Here is a 14,376-nt window from a genome sequence, read left to right as displayed (position 1 = left end):
AGCTATAAGAAAGAAAAGGGAAGAAAAGGTGAAGAATCAGGGGAACTGTACAGGAAGCAGTACCGACACCTGTGGCACCTCGGTCACCTGTGTGGTGGCGGTGGTGAAGTAAACACAGGGAGATGTTTGTACTACACGGATGTAGGAAGTGAAGAGATATTAAACATCCAGGAAAGTTGTTACTCGAGTATCTTTGCTCACGTGGTGTAAATAAACATTGAGAAAGTTTTTCCCCCATCCGTCGTTCTTACCTTACAAGGAAACGGCAGTGTAGACGCGACTTTCTCCATGGCCAGGTTCCTGATGCTGGGGGTGAGCGGCCCTCGACATGTCGGGCAGCAGCTCAGCTTCTGTCGGCACTGATTACAGACCAGGTGTCCGGCCTGACACTGCAGGATCGGCGGCAGCACGTAGTCGAAGCACACGGGACACTCGAACAGCGCTGTGAGCTCCGCAGACTGGCCGCCTAGCGCGGAGTGTGTCAAGGCCACGGCAGCCACCGCAGGGACCGTGCCGGCCACAGAGCTCGATACTCCGGCTGCTGCTGCCGCCGCTGCCGCTGCTGCGGCGGCGGCGGCAGCGGCAGCGGCTGCCGCTCCTCCTCCTCCAGCTCCAGCGCCACCACCACCACCACCACCACCCGAGACTCCGTGTTTGTTTCCTCCCGCTTTGCCCGCTCCGAGTCCTCCAGCCGCACCACCTGCTGAGGACGGACGGCTCATGGCGAAGCGGTTAAAGAGCTACGACGCGTTAAAACAGCGAGATCAACACATAGGAGCGTCGGTAGCGGTCGTAGTCTCTTCCGACTTGAAGTCCCCCCCCCCCCAAACCCCCGCACAAACAACATGGCCGCCGCGGTTTGAGAGCGAGACGCAACACTATTTGACGCCTAACTGTGTGACGGAAATGCTTTCAGCCAATCAGAAGCGGTTACGTAAAGATTAGGTTTGTATGTGCGTACTTAGGGCATGTAGTAGGAAAAAAAGTTACTCACGCTAATAAATACACCATGTGACCGAAAGTATGTGGACACCATCATCACCACACCACTACTGTATGTGGACACCATCACAGCCTACAACAATATGTGCACACCATCATCACCACACTACACCATCACAGCCTACAACAATATGTGCACACCATCACACCCTACACCAATATGTGCACACCATCACACCCTACAACAATATGTGCACACCATCACACCCTACACCAATATGTGCACACCATCACACCCTACACCAATATGTAAACACTATCACACCCTTTGTATACTGTAGCATTAGTTTCCCTTCACAGGAGCTAAGATTCCCAAACACTGTTCCATCTCCACAATGTGCACAAAGCAGCTCCATGATGAAGACATGGTATGGAGGTGAAGGTTGGAGAAAGTAGAAGAACTTGAGGGTCCTGCACAGAGCCCTGAATCTGACCGAACACCTTTGGGATGAACTTGAACTGGAGTCTCCTCAATATCCCAATATCGGAGTCTGATCTCACTAATGATCTCGTAGCTGAACGAACACAAATCCACACGGATGCTGTACACACCGGGATGCGATGTTCGAATACACACACACACACTGAGTGTCAGGGTCAGAAAAGGCTCAGAGTTTCCAGCTGACATGATGGACACCGTTACTCAAATATTCACACTTTACATCTCAGAAACAAAACATGAAACCCTGAGACATAAACATACAACTACACTACATATTTATGATGAGGTCATAGAGTCTAGCACTAATATAACTACTATAAAATACACTACATATACTAAAAAAGTGTATAAAAGTACTAACAGAGAAAACCAATGTTGTAGAAAAGTGGATGTTTATTTTATGGAAACTTAAGTATTTTTTTTAACACAAGCAATTCAACTGATTTGCTGAACTATTTTTCCAGCATTTCAAAAGAAACAATCACACAATAATAAAGAGACAAGTCATTTTTTATTTTATTGCTTAAGGGAACTTTAGACAGTGACATTGGGCTTTCATGAAAACAATCATGTTAAATCTCATCATGACCAATAAGTGTAGGGACAGGATTTTGACACTAGATGATAAAACAGGTAACGCATTTTCCATTAAAAAAAGAAGAAAAAAAAAAAAGAAAGAAATAGAAAAGTTTGAGGTTTGTCACTCCCTGCTGGTCATTTCCGACCAGTTTGCTCTTTCTACTAGCCATCGTAAAAGCCACATAAATTTTTATTCCATTACCATTTTTTTTTTTAACAGATTTTTTATTTTTTTTTACGTACAAAAAATTTTGCGAGAAAATAAAGCAAGAAGCTAAAGTTACTGGACTAATCCAAAGGACGTCGTAGCTGCAAGATAACGTGTATTTACAAGCCGGTCTGGTGCCAAGGATCCAGAAGGAGGATTATTTCTCTCTGTACGGGGTCACGAGGCGTCGTAATCGTCGTCGTCTTCGTGCTTTCTTTTCAGCGAGCCAGAGTCACTGGACGAGTTCTGAGACACCATGTTGGTTGTGATGAGGATGTTCTTGGAGCCGATGAGAGAGGGATTGATGAGGACGTTCTGGACCGTGCCTGGAGTGGTCGGGGTGGCTGTAATATAGATATATAAATAAAAAATAAATACAAATACAGCGCTCGCGCAAGGAACGTCAGCTGACTCTCGAGGTAACACTGGTACCGTACTGACCCGACTTAGCAGATGTAGCTTGAGAGGACGGGATCTGCACCGTGAAGCGCTGACCAGTTAGTGACACCGGAGTTCCCACTTTCGAGCCCATCGTCTGCACTGAAGGCGTAGCTGAAAAACACGACAAGTAAACACTTAACCTTTTACACAACGATACAAATCAGAGTGCAACGTCTCAACTCACTGTACCGACCCCGCCGTATGGGGTCATCTAGAGGAGGACGAGGCTTACTAAACCCTCGCCTCGTGGAATAACGTAAAGCTGTTTTGTGACAGTGAGTATATATTTTTTTTAAGATGTACAAATAAAATTGCATGCAAACGCATTCAGATTTTGCTACCAATTGTTTTATTCTCACAAATTATATTTAGTTAATGTGGAAAAAAACAAACTCAATACTGTGGCTTTTTACTTCAGTTGTGACTATTTTTTTTAAATAAATAAATAAATGAATAAATAAACAAACAAACAAACAAACACCTGCTCAAAGTTTCTGCCTTGTTATGGAAAAAAATAAAAATTTTTACCTCAGAGCTGCACTAAAATAATAATAATAATAATAATAATAATAATAATAATAATAATAATAATAATAATAATAAACATAAAATAAACCCTTCAGACAGTTACTTGTGAAGTTACAATTGTAATGTCATTTTTTTACTCAGTTGAGAAAAAAATAAACAAAAGACACACGTGAACCTTTTGGAATTTCATGATTTAATGAATAAATTTGTCCTAAAATGTGATCTGAACTTCATCTAACTGAAGCGTATTGACAACATAATGTGTCAAAAACATTCTGATTCATGTCTTTATTGAACAAACTCGTTTAACATTCAAAATGGAATGTGGAAAAAATAAGTGAACCCTTAGAATTAATAACTGGCTGACTTCCCCTTTGGCAACAATAACCTCCACCAGGTGCTTCCTGTAGCTGTAGATCAGACCTGCACATCGCTGAGGAGAAATTCGAGCCCGTTCTTCCTGGCAGAACTGCTTTAGCACGGTCATATTCTTTGGACGTCTCGTGTGTACGGCCTTCTTCGTGTCAATCCGTAGCATCTCTATTGGGCTGAGGTCTAGGGGTCTGACTCGGCCACTCCAAAAGGTAGATTTTATTTTTCTGAAGCAATTCTGTTGTGGACTTGTGTTTTGTGTCATTGTCCTGTTGCATCACCCACCTTCTACACGGTTTCGGCTGACGTTCAGACATTCTCACATTATCCTGAAGAATTGTCTGATATACTCGTGAATTCATCTTGTGCAGCCATGGCCTAATGGTTAGTGTGTTTGACTCCTAACCCTAAGGTTATGGGTTCGAGTCTCGGGCCGGTGATACCGCGACTTTCGGTGCTGCAGCATAAATGGCTGCACACTGCTCTGGGTGTGTGTTCACTGCTGGGTGTGTGTTCACTGCTGGGTGTGTGTTCACTGCTGGGTGTGTGTTCACTGCTGGGTGTGTGCGCTTTGGATGGGTTAAACGCAGAGAACGTCACTTTCACTTTCCTTTCCCTTTCTCCGCCAGATGTAGCGCTGTGTGCTAGTTCAATCTTAGTTTCATCAGTCCACAAAACATTTAGCCAAAACCGCCGTGGAGTGTCAATGTGCTCTTTTGCAAACTTCAGCAATGTTCTTCTTACTAAGCAATGGCTCCCTTCGTGGTGTCCTGCTTTGCATACCATCCTTGTTCGTGAACAGAGATGTTAGCGAGTTCCAAAGATGCCTTCAAATCTTTGGCTGCCATTCGGGGTTGTTTCTTTACCTCACTGATGAGTCTTTGTTGTGCTCTTGGTGTCATGACTGGGTTCCCGCTTCTTCTTGGTAGAGTAGCAACAGTAACAAAGCGTCTCCATTTGTAGATCGCTTGCCTAACTGTAGACTGGTGAATTTCTAAAGTCTCTGAAATAACCCTTTCCGGGTTGATGTAAAGCAACAATTCTTGATCGTAGGTCCTCCGAAAGCTCTTTTTGGCGAGGCAGGGCTCACATAAGCGTGGTGTTCTTGTGCAGAGCAAACTAACTTGAGCTCGTTAACATAAACCATTAGAGTGACGTCACTCCAGTCAAATCAGTGACGATGTGTCGTTCCAAAAGCTCGAGAGGTTTTTAGTCAAAGTAGCTGTAGTCTACATCTTTACGAGACTCCGGGTTTGCTAAAACGTGACTCCGATGAGCTTTTTTTCAGGTCATTTACTCAAGGGTTCACATACTTTTCCCACAATGCTCTATGAGGTTTTTTTTGGTTGTTCTCAATAAAGACATGAAAGATCAGAATTTGTGTGTAAGATCAGATCACATTTTAGGACAAATTTATTCAGAAAACCATGAAATTCCAAAAGGTTCACATATTTTTTCGTGCCTCTGTATGTGACTACTTTAAAAAATTAGCACTTTGAAAAAATGAATTAAATAAATAACTGCACATGATTTATGCCCTGTGTAAAAAATAAAAACCCATTTACTGAAGTTTTTTGTCGTTGTTGTTGCAAAAACAGCCCAAAAGTGTAGAAACCTTTACCTGGCTAAACGAAATTTATCGGGGGTGGGGGGGTGGGGGTGGTTGGCGGCGGCTTTGTGGTTAGCACGTTTGCCTCACACCTCCAGGGTTGGGGGTTCGATTCCCACCTCCGCCTTGTGTGTGTGGAGTTTGCATGTTCTCCCCGTGCCTTGGGGGTTTCCTCCGGGTACTCCGGTTTCCTCCCCCGGTCCAAAGACATGCATGGTAGGTTGATTGGCATCTCTGGATAATTGTCCGTAGCGTACGAGTGTGTGAGTGAATGAGAGTGTGTGTGTGTGTGTGCCCTGTGATGACGCCTGAGATGGCACAGGCTCCCCGTGACCCGAGAAGTTCGGATAAGCGGTAGAAAATGAATGAATGAATGAAATTTATCAGCAAGCATTTATTATTCTGCCATTTTGAGGTTAAACCCGATTAAGAAGTAATGAGAGCTGTTTCACTGTTTTAACACTGAACAGAAGGAATCACGACATTGTCACTATCCTGAAAACTCACCGAGAGTCGGCGTGCTCGGTCGACTGGTAATGGCCCCCACGCTGAGGCGCGGCACCGTTATTCTACCCGCCGAGGAAGACACCTACAACACAGCGTCGTTAACACCGAGTCTAACACAACACACAGCGTACACGCTCTTCATTTACAGTGGCATCATCGGGTCATCCTGACCTTTTTCTGCAGCGACTTGAGCCTGTAGTTCGGGGCAGTTAAACAGTAGCGATCTGGTGGAAGACGAGGACCTGCGTACGGCTTAATCAGGGGCAGCGGGGTTTGATTCTTCTGTCTGGCGACCTCGAGCAGAAACTGCAAGGAGATAAACATTGTTAAGTTTCTTTACATCCATTTATTAATAGATTTCTTTCCAGGAGGCTTGAAAACGACTCACGTCTCGCGGCGGCGGCGACGTGAAGGATTGATCCATTCGACACTGGATGGCTAACCGGATGTCATCAGCGTCCACGTTGTTCTTCTTAGCGTGCGTGGCGTATATTTTGGCATCTTCGATGATGGTTGTGACGTATCCTACAAAAAGGTAGAAATGTCGGGGGGCAAAAATTTACACAAGGATATCCTGTATGTGTTCGTCTTAACTACTGTATTAAACAAGAAACCGAAAAGTCTTCGATATTTACGGCTCGACCGTCTCGTGAACGAAGGAAAAGTGCTCATGAGCTCAGCCGACACTGTGTTTGGATTCACTGAGGCCATGATTTAAAGGTGGGGTCTCCGTTTTTTGAAAGCCAATGTTGACATTTGAAATCACCAAAACAAACACGCCCCTAACCCAAACGGGTCCCACCCCTGTTTTGATAGCTCCGCCCCACACATACACAAGACAATATAGCCCAAGTATAAGTATTATGGGGGATCCTTCTGGGGCAGCTGACCAGGGGATATTTTTTATCAACAAATGAACACAATGAGTAATACTACGGTAATACAAATGTGTTTCTGTAGTACTGTGTGTTGTACCGTGAAAGGTTTATCTCCGTTTCACACGGAAGACGTTCAGTTCTCTCCAGCGCTGGAAAGCTGATCCTATATTAACACGTCCTACTTCTTGCCTTATCGTAAGTCTTTCTTCGCTTTCTTTCTTTGTTTTTATCCTCCATGTCGATGTTAAAACGGCTTTCTGCTAATGTCACACATGCACACCGAACACTCTCTCCGCACATAATGACAAGACACGCCCCTTTCTGCTCATTGGCTACACGTTTGTTTTGTTTTTGTTTGCCATTCTAAAGCAGTTTTCTGAAGCGTTTCTCAAACAACAGAGACCCCACCTTTAATATCTCAAAGCCACAAAATACCAAAGTCGCAGCCACGAATCCGTCTAACATTAAAATCTTTAGTCACGATCATCTCACTCAAATAAACTGAGTCATACTGATGCGTGGTTTCAGAGCTGTATCATGAACGTCTGTTTCTTTTATTCGTTTCATTACAAAACAGTAATGACAGCCGCTGATATGATGGGGAAAATATTTTGGTGTGGATTTTTTTTAAATAAATAAAAATACCAGATTTTACTCTCTTCAATTAGAGATGATAATATAAGCAATAATCATGAGTTTATTATTAATATATATTTTTTTTTTACTGCGTCACTGTATACGTCTGTTGCTATTCGGTGGCTCACGTCGGGTAATGAATGAGATCAGATCCGAGGTGCTGAAAGTGTCTAACTTACTGTACATGAACTCCAGCATCTGATTGATGACTCTGGGTTCGTACTCCGTGATTCCCATGTCTTTCAAAATCTGCATCATAACCTGAACGAAACAGAAGAATTGCGATGTGTTTATTAATGCAAGACAGAATATTAGTAATCTGAGCAATTATGCAACAGTACACTTTACTGAGAGATTCAAGATTTTAATCAGACCACAGGGGTGAAATTTCATTCATTATTTTTAAAAGGTGTAAAATAATTTTTTTTTTTTTAAATTTTCAGTGTAGAGGGAAAGAAATAGTGACACTGATAGAGATTTTGTGCACAACTGGATGATATCGCTATTGTGACCATTTACAACATGGAGTGGCATCTGTCTCGCTCTGTCTCTCCCTTCATTCATCTCTCGCTCTGTCTCTCCCTTCATTCATCTCTCGCTCTGTCTCTCCCTTCATTCATCTCTCGCTCTGTCTCTCCCATTCATTCATCTCTCGCTCTGTCTCTCCCTTCATTCATCTCTCGCTCTGTCTCTCCCTTCATTCATCTCTCGCTCTGTCTCTCCCTTCATTCATCTCTCGCTCTGTCTCTCCCTTCATTCATCTCTCGCTCTGTCTCTCCCTTCATTCATCTCTCGCTCTGTCTCTCCCTTCATTCATCTCTCACTCTGTCTCTCCCTTCATTCATCTCTCGCTCTGTCTCTCCCTTCATTCATCTCTCGCTCTGTCCCTCCCTTCATTCATCTCTCGCTCTGTCTCTCCCTTCATTCATCTCTCGCTCTGTCTCTCCCTTCATTCATCTCTCGCTCTGTCTCTCCCTTCATTCATCTCTCGCTCTGTCTCTCCCTTCATTCATCTCTCGCTCTGTCTCTCCCTTCATTCATCTCTCACTCTGTCTCTCCCTTCATTCATCTCTCACTCTTTCTCTCCTTTTCTCTCCACCTCCTCTGGCACTATCTCTTCATTTTATTCCTCTCTCTCTCTCTCTCTCTCTCTCATTCCTCTCTCACTCTGTCTCTCCCTTCATTCATCTCTCGCTCTGTCTCTCCCTTCATTCATCTCTCGCTCTGTCTCTCCCTTCATTCATCTCTCGCTCTGTCTCTCCCTTCATTCATCTCTCGCTCTGTCTCTCCCTTCATTCATCTCTCGCTCTGTCTCTCCCTTCATTCATCTCTCGCTCTGTCTCTCCCTTCATTCATCTCTCGCTCTGTCTCTCCCTTCATTCATCTCTCGCTCTGTCTCTCCCTTCATTCATCTCTCGCTCTGTCTCTCCCTTCATTCATCTCTCGCTCTGTCTCTCCCTTCATTCATCTCTCACTCTGTCTCTCCCTTCATTCATCTCTCACTCTTTCTCTCCTTTTCTCTCCACCTCCTCTGGCACTATCTCTTCATTTTATTCCTCTCTCTCTCTCTCTCTCTCTCTCTCTCTCTCTCATTCCTCTCTCACTCTGTCTCTCCCTTCATTCATCTCTCACTCTGTCTCTCCCTTCATTCATCTCTCACTCTTTCTCTCCCTTCATTCATCTCTCACTCTTTTTCTCCCTTCATTCATCTCTCACTCTTTCTCTCCCTTCATTCATCTCTCACTCTTTCTCTCCCTTCATTCATCTCTCACTCTTTCTCTCCCTTCATTCATCTCTCACTCTTTCTCTCCCTTCATTCATCTCTCACTCTTTCTCTCCCTTCATTCATCTCTCACTCTTTCTCTCCTTTCATTCATCTCTCACTCTTTCTCTCCCTTCATTCATCTCTCACTCTTTCTCTCCCTTCATTCATCTCTCACTCTTTCTCTCCCTTCATTCATCTCCCACTCTCTCTCCCTTCATTCATCTCTCACTCTTTCTCTCCTTTTCTCTCCACCTCCTCTGGCACTATCTCTTCATTTTATTTCTCTCTCTCTCTCTCTCATTCTTTCTCTCCCTTCATTCATGTCTCACTCTTTCTCTCCCTTCATTCATCTCTCACTCTGTCTCTCCCTTCATTCATCTCTCACTCTGTCTCTCCCTTCATTCATCTCTCACTCTTTCTCTCCCTTCATTCATCTCTCACTCTGTCTCTCCCTTCATTCATCTCTCACTCTGTCTCTCCCTTCATTCATCTCTCACTCTTTCTCTCCCTTCATTCATCTCTCACTCTTTCTCTCCTTTTCTCTCCACCTCCTCTGGCGCTATCTCTTCATTTTATTTCTCTCTCTCTCTCTCTCTCTCTCTCTCATTCTTTCTCTCCCTTCATTCATCTCTCACTCTTTCTCTCCCTTCATTCATCTCTCACTCTTTCTCTCCCTTCATTCATCTCTCACTCTTTCTCTCCCTTCATTCATCTCTCACTCTTTCTCTCCCTTCATTCATCTCTCACTCTGTCTCTCCCTTCATTCATCTCTCACTCTGTCTCTCCCTTCATTCATCTCTCACTCTTTCTCTCCCTTCATTCATCTCTCACTCTTTCTCTCCCTTCATTCATCTCTCTCTCTCTCCCCCTTCATTCATCTCTCACTCTTTCTCTCCCTTCATTCATCTCTCACTCTTTCTCTCCTTTTCTCTCCACCTCCTCTGGCGCTATCTCTTCATTTTATTTCTCTCTCTCTCTCTCTCATTCTTTCTCTCCCTTCATTCATCTCTCACTCTGTCTCTCCCTTCATTCATCTCTCACTCTTTCTCTCCCTTCATTCATCTCTCACTCTTTCTCTCCCTTCATTCATCTCTCACTCTTTCTCTCCCTTCATTCATCTCTCACTCTTTCTCTCCCTTCATTCATCTCTCACTCTTTCTCTCCTTTTCTCTCCACCTCCTCTGGCGCTATCTCTTCATTTTATTCCTCTCTCTCTCTCTCTCTCTCTCTCTCTCATTCTTTACAACACACCTTCCTGAGATATTAGTTACATTAGTTATAGGTTTAAAGTATTATATTTCTGCCACATTTCTGTATGTCTGTAAACAATCCTGTGAATCGTGATCCATGTAAAACTTGTGGTGCAGAAACGCCTTCAATCTCCGTCGTATGATTATTCTGAATCATTTATTTCAATGCAAACCACAAGAGAAAACAGCACGTTTTATTTTTCACCTTTTACTGCACCCACAATGCTATATACAAAATTTACATCGAGCACAATCGATTCATTAAATTCTGATTCGAATGATTCAAATAAAAGGAATCGGCTCTTAACGAACGCGAGCAACGATTCGTTCGAATGTTTAACTCGTTCAGTTAAAAACCTGTGCACTTTTTTTTTGCTGGACACGTTTCTATAAAGCAAAACAAAAAATAAAAAACAAACAACGCAAACATTGTTGGTTAACGATTCTGACCGATTCCTACCTGCGCATCTTTAGGAACAGTTTTCGGAGACGCCATTTTCACTCTTGTTTCACTGCCTCCTCCTCCTCCTACAGGCAGCCATATTGGTGAGGTCATATCCGGTTATGCAGATAGACCTTCCTCTTCACCAGTTCCTGAGTAGGAGGGTTTATTTTTTTTAGCCCGTGTGTCTATATAAACACTCATAACAGCGTTAACAGCAATAATAAACAACAGTATTGTCCACAAGGTGCTTGTGTCAGCTTGAAAACTAACGTGATTTAAAATCGTCTCGCCTTTTAAAAGCTAGTGCAGTGACGTCAGAATAATAATTAAGCAGCTAGCGGTGTGTTTTGACAGCGTTCTGGCTTGTACATGCGTAGCTAGTTAGCCACATGCTAATGTACGTGTTACCTGTTAGGTAGCTGACTGGTTTATCACGGGATAAGTTTAATAGACTCGGTTCTGAGTGTGGTTTCAGTATGAGATAAGACACGAGACAGCTAGGACTCGTTAGCAAAAACAATAACGAGATATCGACTAACTGTTTAACCAAATACGTGTATCTTCCTTCAGCTGACTAAAGACAAGGTGAGTAAAAAACTGAACCACATGACTTCTAAATATCCTCCCTGTGATCTAGGTCTTGTTTGGAAATCATCACATCACAATACTCATCACTTAGAACTACCTGGATTCATCAGGTCCACACTTAACACACTTAGTCATGTTAACTGACTGTGTGTTAGATGTGGGGTTTTACAGACCTGTCAATCAAAGTTGCCAAATAGCACAGGGTATGAAGTCATGCAGCTGTGAACACCGAGGTTCCTCTTTTTCTACAGTGTTCTTTCCATCCTCGCAAATAAACCATGACAGCCATGCGTGTTGATGCCAAGGTGGTCATGCTGGGGAAGGAGAGTGTGGGTAAAACCAGCCTGGTGGAGAGATACGTTCACCATCGCTTCCTCGTTGGACCGTATCAAAATGTGAGTATGTGTAGGGACACGTTGAGAAACAAACTCGCATTTAAGACGTAGTTGTTATAAGCATTCAGACGAGAGTGATGGGAAAACAACCAAGGTTCTCATCTCTGTTTTGGAGACGGACGGATCTGTTACCGAAATTTTGTGTTGCTCTCTGGAATTTAGGGATGCCGTCGTTCCAGTCGTATTTTTACGAAAGATTACACCGGATTTTCAATCCATCACACAACCACGATACGTCTGTTCCCTGTACTAGGAACTCGAACTTCTCTGACACACGCTTTTAAATGTCATCTGTGTTTTATAACGCTCTGTGGTTTAAACTTTAGTGTTGGTGGGAAAGCACAGAAAGAACAGACTGATTTAAATGACACTAATATCCCAGAAATACTGTAGTATTAATGAACTCATTAGGACTAATTCAGACCGAATAGATCTCAGGTTTCTCCTCATGTGTATGTGTGTGTGTGTGTGTGTGTGTGTGAGAGAGAGAGAGAGAGAGAGAGAGAGAGAGAGAGAGAGAGAGAGATTATTGCTATTGAAAATTTTAACATTTTCCTGTATTGAGGAAAGGACGGAAAGTTTGTTTGTTTCGAAACACACCTCAGGAAGTCTAAGGGCCACCTCTGAAGCTCCGACGTAGTAAAACTAGTGTAGCATTTCTTTTTGTGGTAAATAAATCTTTACCTCTGTAAAGTTCACCCTGTCAGTGCTGCGAGGACTTCAACGTAAAAAAAAAGAAGAATCTGTGGTTTTCTGTGACCAACGCTCACAAACACAACAAACCTAAAGGAAATGGCACCGAACTCGCACGTTTCCAGTGAAGCTGCAGGGTTGTGATTCAACTATGTAATAAAAGCACATTTTTTTATCCACGTGTGTCATGTGAAGGGAAACATTTAGAAACTCTTATATGTTGAAATCGTCCGTAGACTTCAGATGTTGTAAACTGGGCTCAAAAAACCCTAGTATTTAAAAAAAAAAAAAAAAATACAAAACACTGTATTGAGCTCCAGTAAGTGACACAGAAGGAGAGTAATCAAAGTTAAGAGAGAGGACGGGGCAGTATGTTACGCAAAACATGATTCTTTTTGTTTTATCATGGTGTTACTGAACTATTAAAACACACACACACACACACACACACACACACACACACACACACACACACACACACACACTCAGGTCTCACACAGAAAGCATCTATATATAAAAACCTATATTGTAGGTTACTAATCTTAACAGCTGTATGGTCAGGAGCTGCTGGGTGGCAGCGTCAACAATGAAAACTCCACTGGATGTTGGATTTTAAGCAGTAAACTAAATGAAATGAACAGGACAATCCAGGGTTGCTCTGGACCGCTCGTCTAACCTCATGTTTTAATGCTTCTCTCTGTCACATGTCTCTCTTTCATATTGCATACAGACCATCGGAGCTGCGTTTGTCGCCAAGTCCATTAACATCGGAGACAAAGTGATCACTCTGGGAATATGGGTGAGTTTTGTTGCGCTGTCAAGTTCGTCGCAAACATCAGAATCGCATAAAATTCACGTCACGCCTTGTTTCAGGACACGGCCGGATCTGAGCGCTACGAGGCCATGAGTCGAATTTACTACAGAGGAGCCCGAGCTGCTATCGTGTGTTACGGTGTGTTACGCTTCCCTACTTTTCCTTTTTACTACCTAGAAGAAACCAAAGATTGTTCGAGTCCCGTAGTGTTTCTTAACCTCATTCCTCAAGGGAAGGTTGTGTCTTTATCAGAGTGAACTTTTAAGTGATCCTCAGGTAGTACGAGGAAAAAACAACAACAACTCGCTCTTATCTTTAACGTCATGAATTATTGATCCGTTCCGGTTTAGACTTAACAGACGACAGCAGCTTCCAGAGAGCCAGATTCTGGGTAAAGGAGTTACAGACATTCGAAGAGGTACGTTCATGGCTTTTCTTTTCAGATTGGCCGTAAAAGAATTTATACACATCGTGATTTCACCGCTTACTAAAATCTGTCTTGTTTGTTTATTTATTTGTTTGTTTACAGCACTGTAAGATCTACTTGTGCGGGACCAAGTACGATCTGGTCGAAGGCGACCGAAACGCGCGGCAAGTCGACTACCACGACGTGCAGGACTTCGTGGAAGGTAAACGTTAAGAAATCTTGAGTCGTTTTACGGCGTTGACGTTTTAGTGAACAGTAATCGGGACCCAACGCCTTCTCTCTGCCCTCCACAGAAATAGGAGCACAGCATTTTGAGACGTCGAGCAAAACAGGAAACAACGTCGGTAAGCAGCAGAGATGACGAGTTTAATCTCGATTCAAGCGAACAAATATGATTTTATTCCCTGCACGGTTTAAGCGAACTTCTGTTCGTGTCACACGTTAGAGAAAATTACGTAAAAAAAAAAAAACCTTCCGTATTTCACTCCAACAGATTCACTCTTCATGAAAGTAGCAGAGGATTTCAGTAACTCGGCTTTTGAGCTCCTGTCAGGTAAAAAAAACACAATCACACTAAACGAACATTATTCCTGTTTTCTGTCTCACTTGTTAGGACTAATGCTCTGATTGTGCTTCCAGAGGAGACAGGTGTGAACCTGGGCCAGAAGAAGAACTCGTATATCTACAGCTGCTGCCATCACTGACTGAACACGAGGACGCCGCCGCGTAACGTCGTGCCGCCTCGTCGTCTCCTGCCTTTTTATTTATAAAAAAAAAAAGAAAAAAGAAAGAAAGAG

The 14,376-nt window shown here is 43.2% G+C and overlaps 3 protein-coding genes across 4 annotated transcripts in view; 1 reads left to right on the top strand and 2 right to left on the bottom strand.

The window, feature by feature from the left end:
* siah2l (seven in absentia homolog 2 (Drosophila)-like) overlaps positions 1-858 on the bottom strand; it is a 17,374-nt gene extending 16,516 nt beyond the window's left edge. Inside the window, exon 1 of the mRNA XM_027177319.2 lies at positions 252-858. Coding sequence (XP_027033120.1) covers positions 252-722 — 471 coding nt within the window. The 5' untranslated portion in view covers positions 723-858. The remainder of the gene's footprint in view (positions 1-251) is intronic.
* Positions 859-1,936: 1,078 nt separating this feature from the next.
* taf9 (TAF9 RNA polymerase II, TATA box binding protein (TBP)-associated factor) lies at positions 1,937-10,811 on the bottom strand. Its single transcript, XM_027177353.2, has 7 exons — positions 10,678-10,811; positions 7,382-7,463; positions 6,077-6,213; positions 5,860-5,994; positions 5,689-5,770; positions 2,673-2,783; positions 1,937-2,575 (listed from the first exon to the last, which is right to left on the bottom strand). Exons 1-7 carry the CDS (start codon positions 10,771-10,773, stop codon positions 2,409-2,411), a joined length of 810 nt encoding a protein of 269 aa, XP_027033154.2. The 5' UTR covers positions 10,774-10,811; the 3' UTR covers positions 1,937-2,408.
* rab24 (RAB24, member RAS oncogene family) lies at positions 3,647-14,346 on the top strand. 2 transcript variants are annotated; one of them, XM_047805365.1, is made up of 9 exons: positions 3,647-3,784; positions 11,502-11,645; positions 13,069-13,137; positions 13,212-13,290; positions 13,503-13,570; positions 13,682-13,781; positions 13,873-13,923; positions 14,073-14,132; positions 14,219-14,346. In XM_047805365.1, exons 2-9 carry the CDS (start codon positions 11,529-11,531, stop codon positions 14,281-14,283), a joined length of 609 nt encoding a protein of 202 aa, XP_047661321.1. In that variant the 5' UTR covers positions 3,647-3,784; positions 11,502-11,528; the 3' UTR covers positions 14,284-14,346. The 2 variants fall into 2 exon arrangements, with proteins under 2 accessions (XP_047661321.1, XP_027033155.1); XM_027177354.2 differs by lacking the exon at positions 3,647-3,784 and adding an exon at positions 10,744-11,247.
* Positions 14,347-14,376: the final 30 nt, after the last annotated feature.

This window comes from Tachysurus fulvidraco, chromosome 21, assembly GCF_022655615.1.
Source record: "Tachysurus fulvidraco isolate hzauxx_2018 chromosome 21, HZAU_PFXX_2.0, whole genome shotgun sequence".
Taxonomy (NCBI): domain Eukaryota; kingdom Metazoa; phylum Chordata; class Actinopteri; order Siluriformes; family Bagridae; genus Tachysurus; species Tachysurus fulvidraco.
Note: the sequence above shows the minus strand (reverse complement) of the source record. Positions and strands in the feature narration are given on the sequence as shown.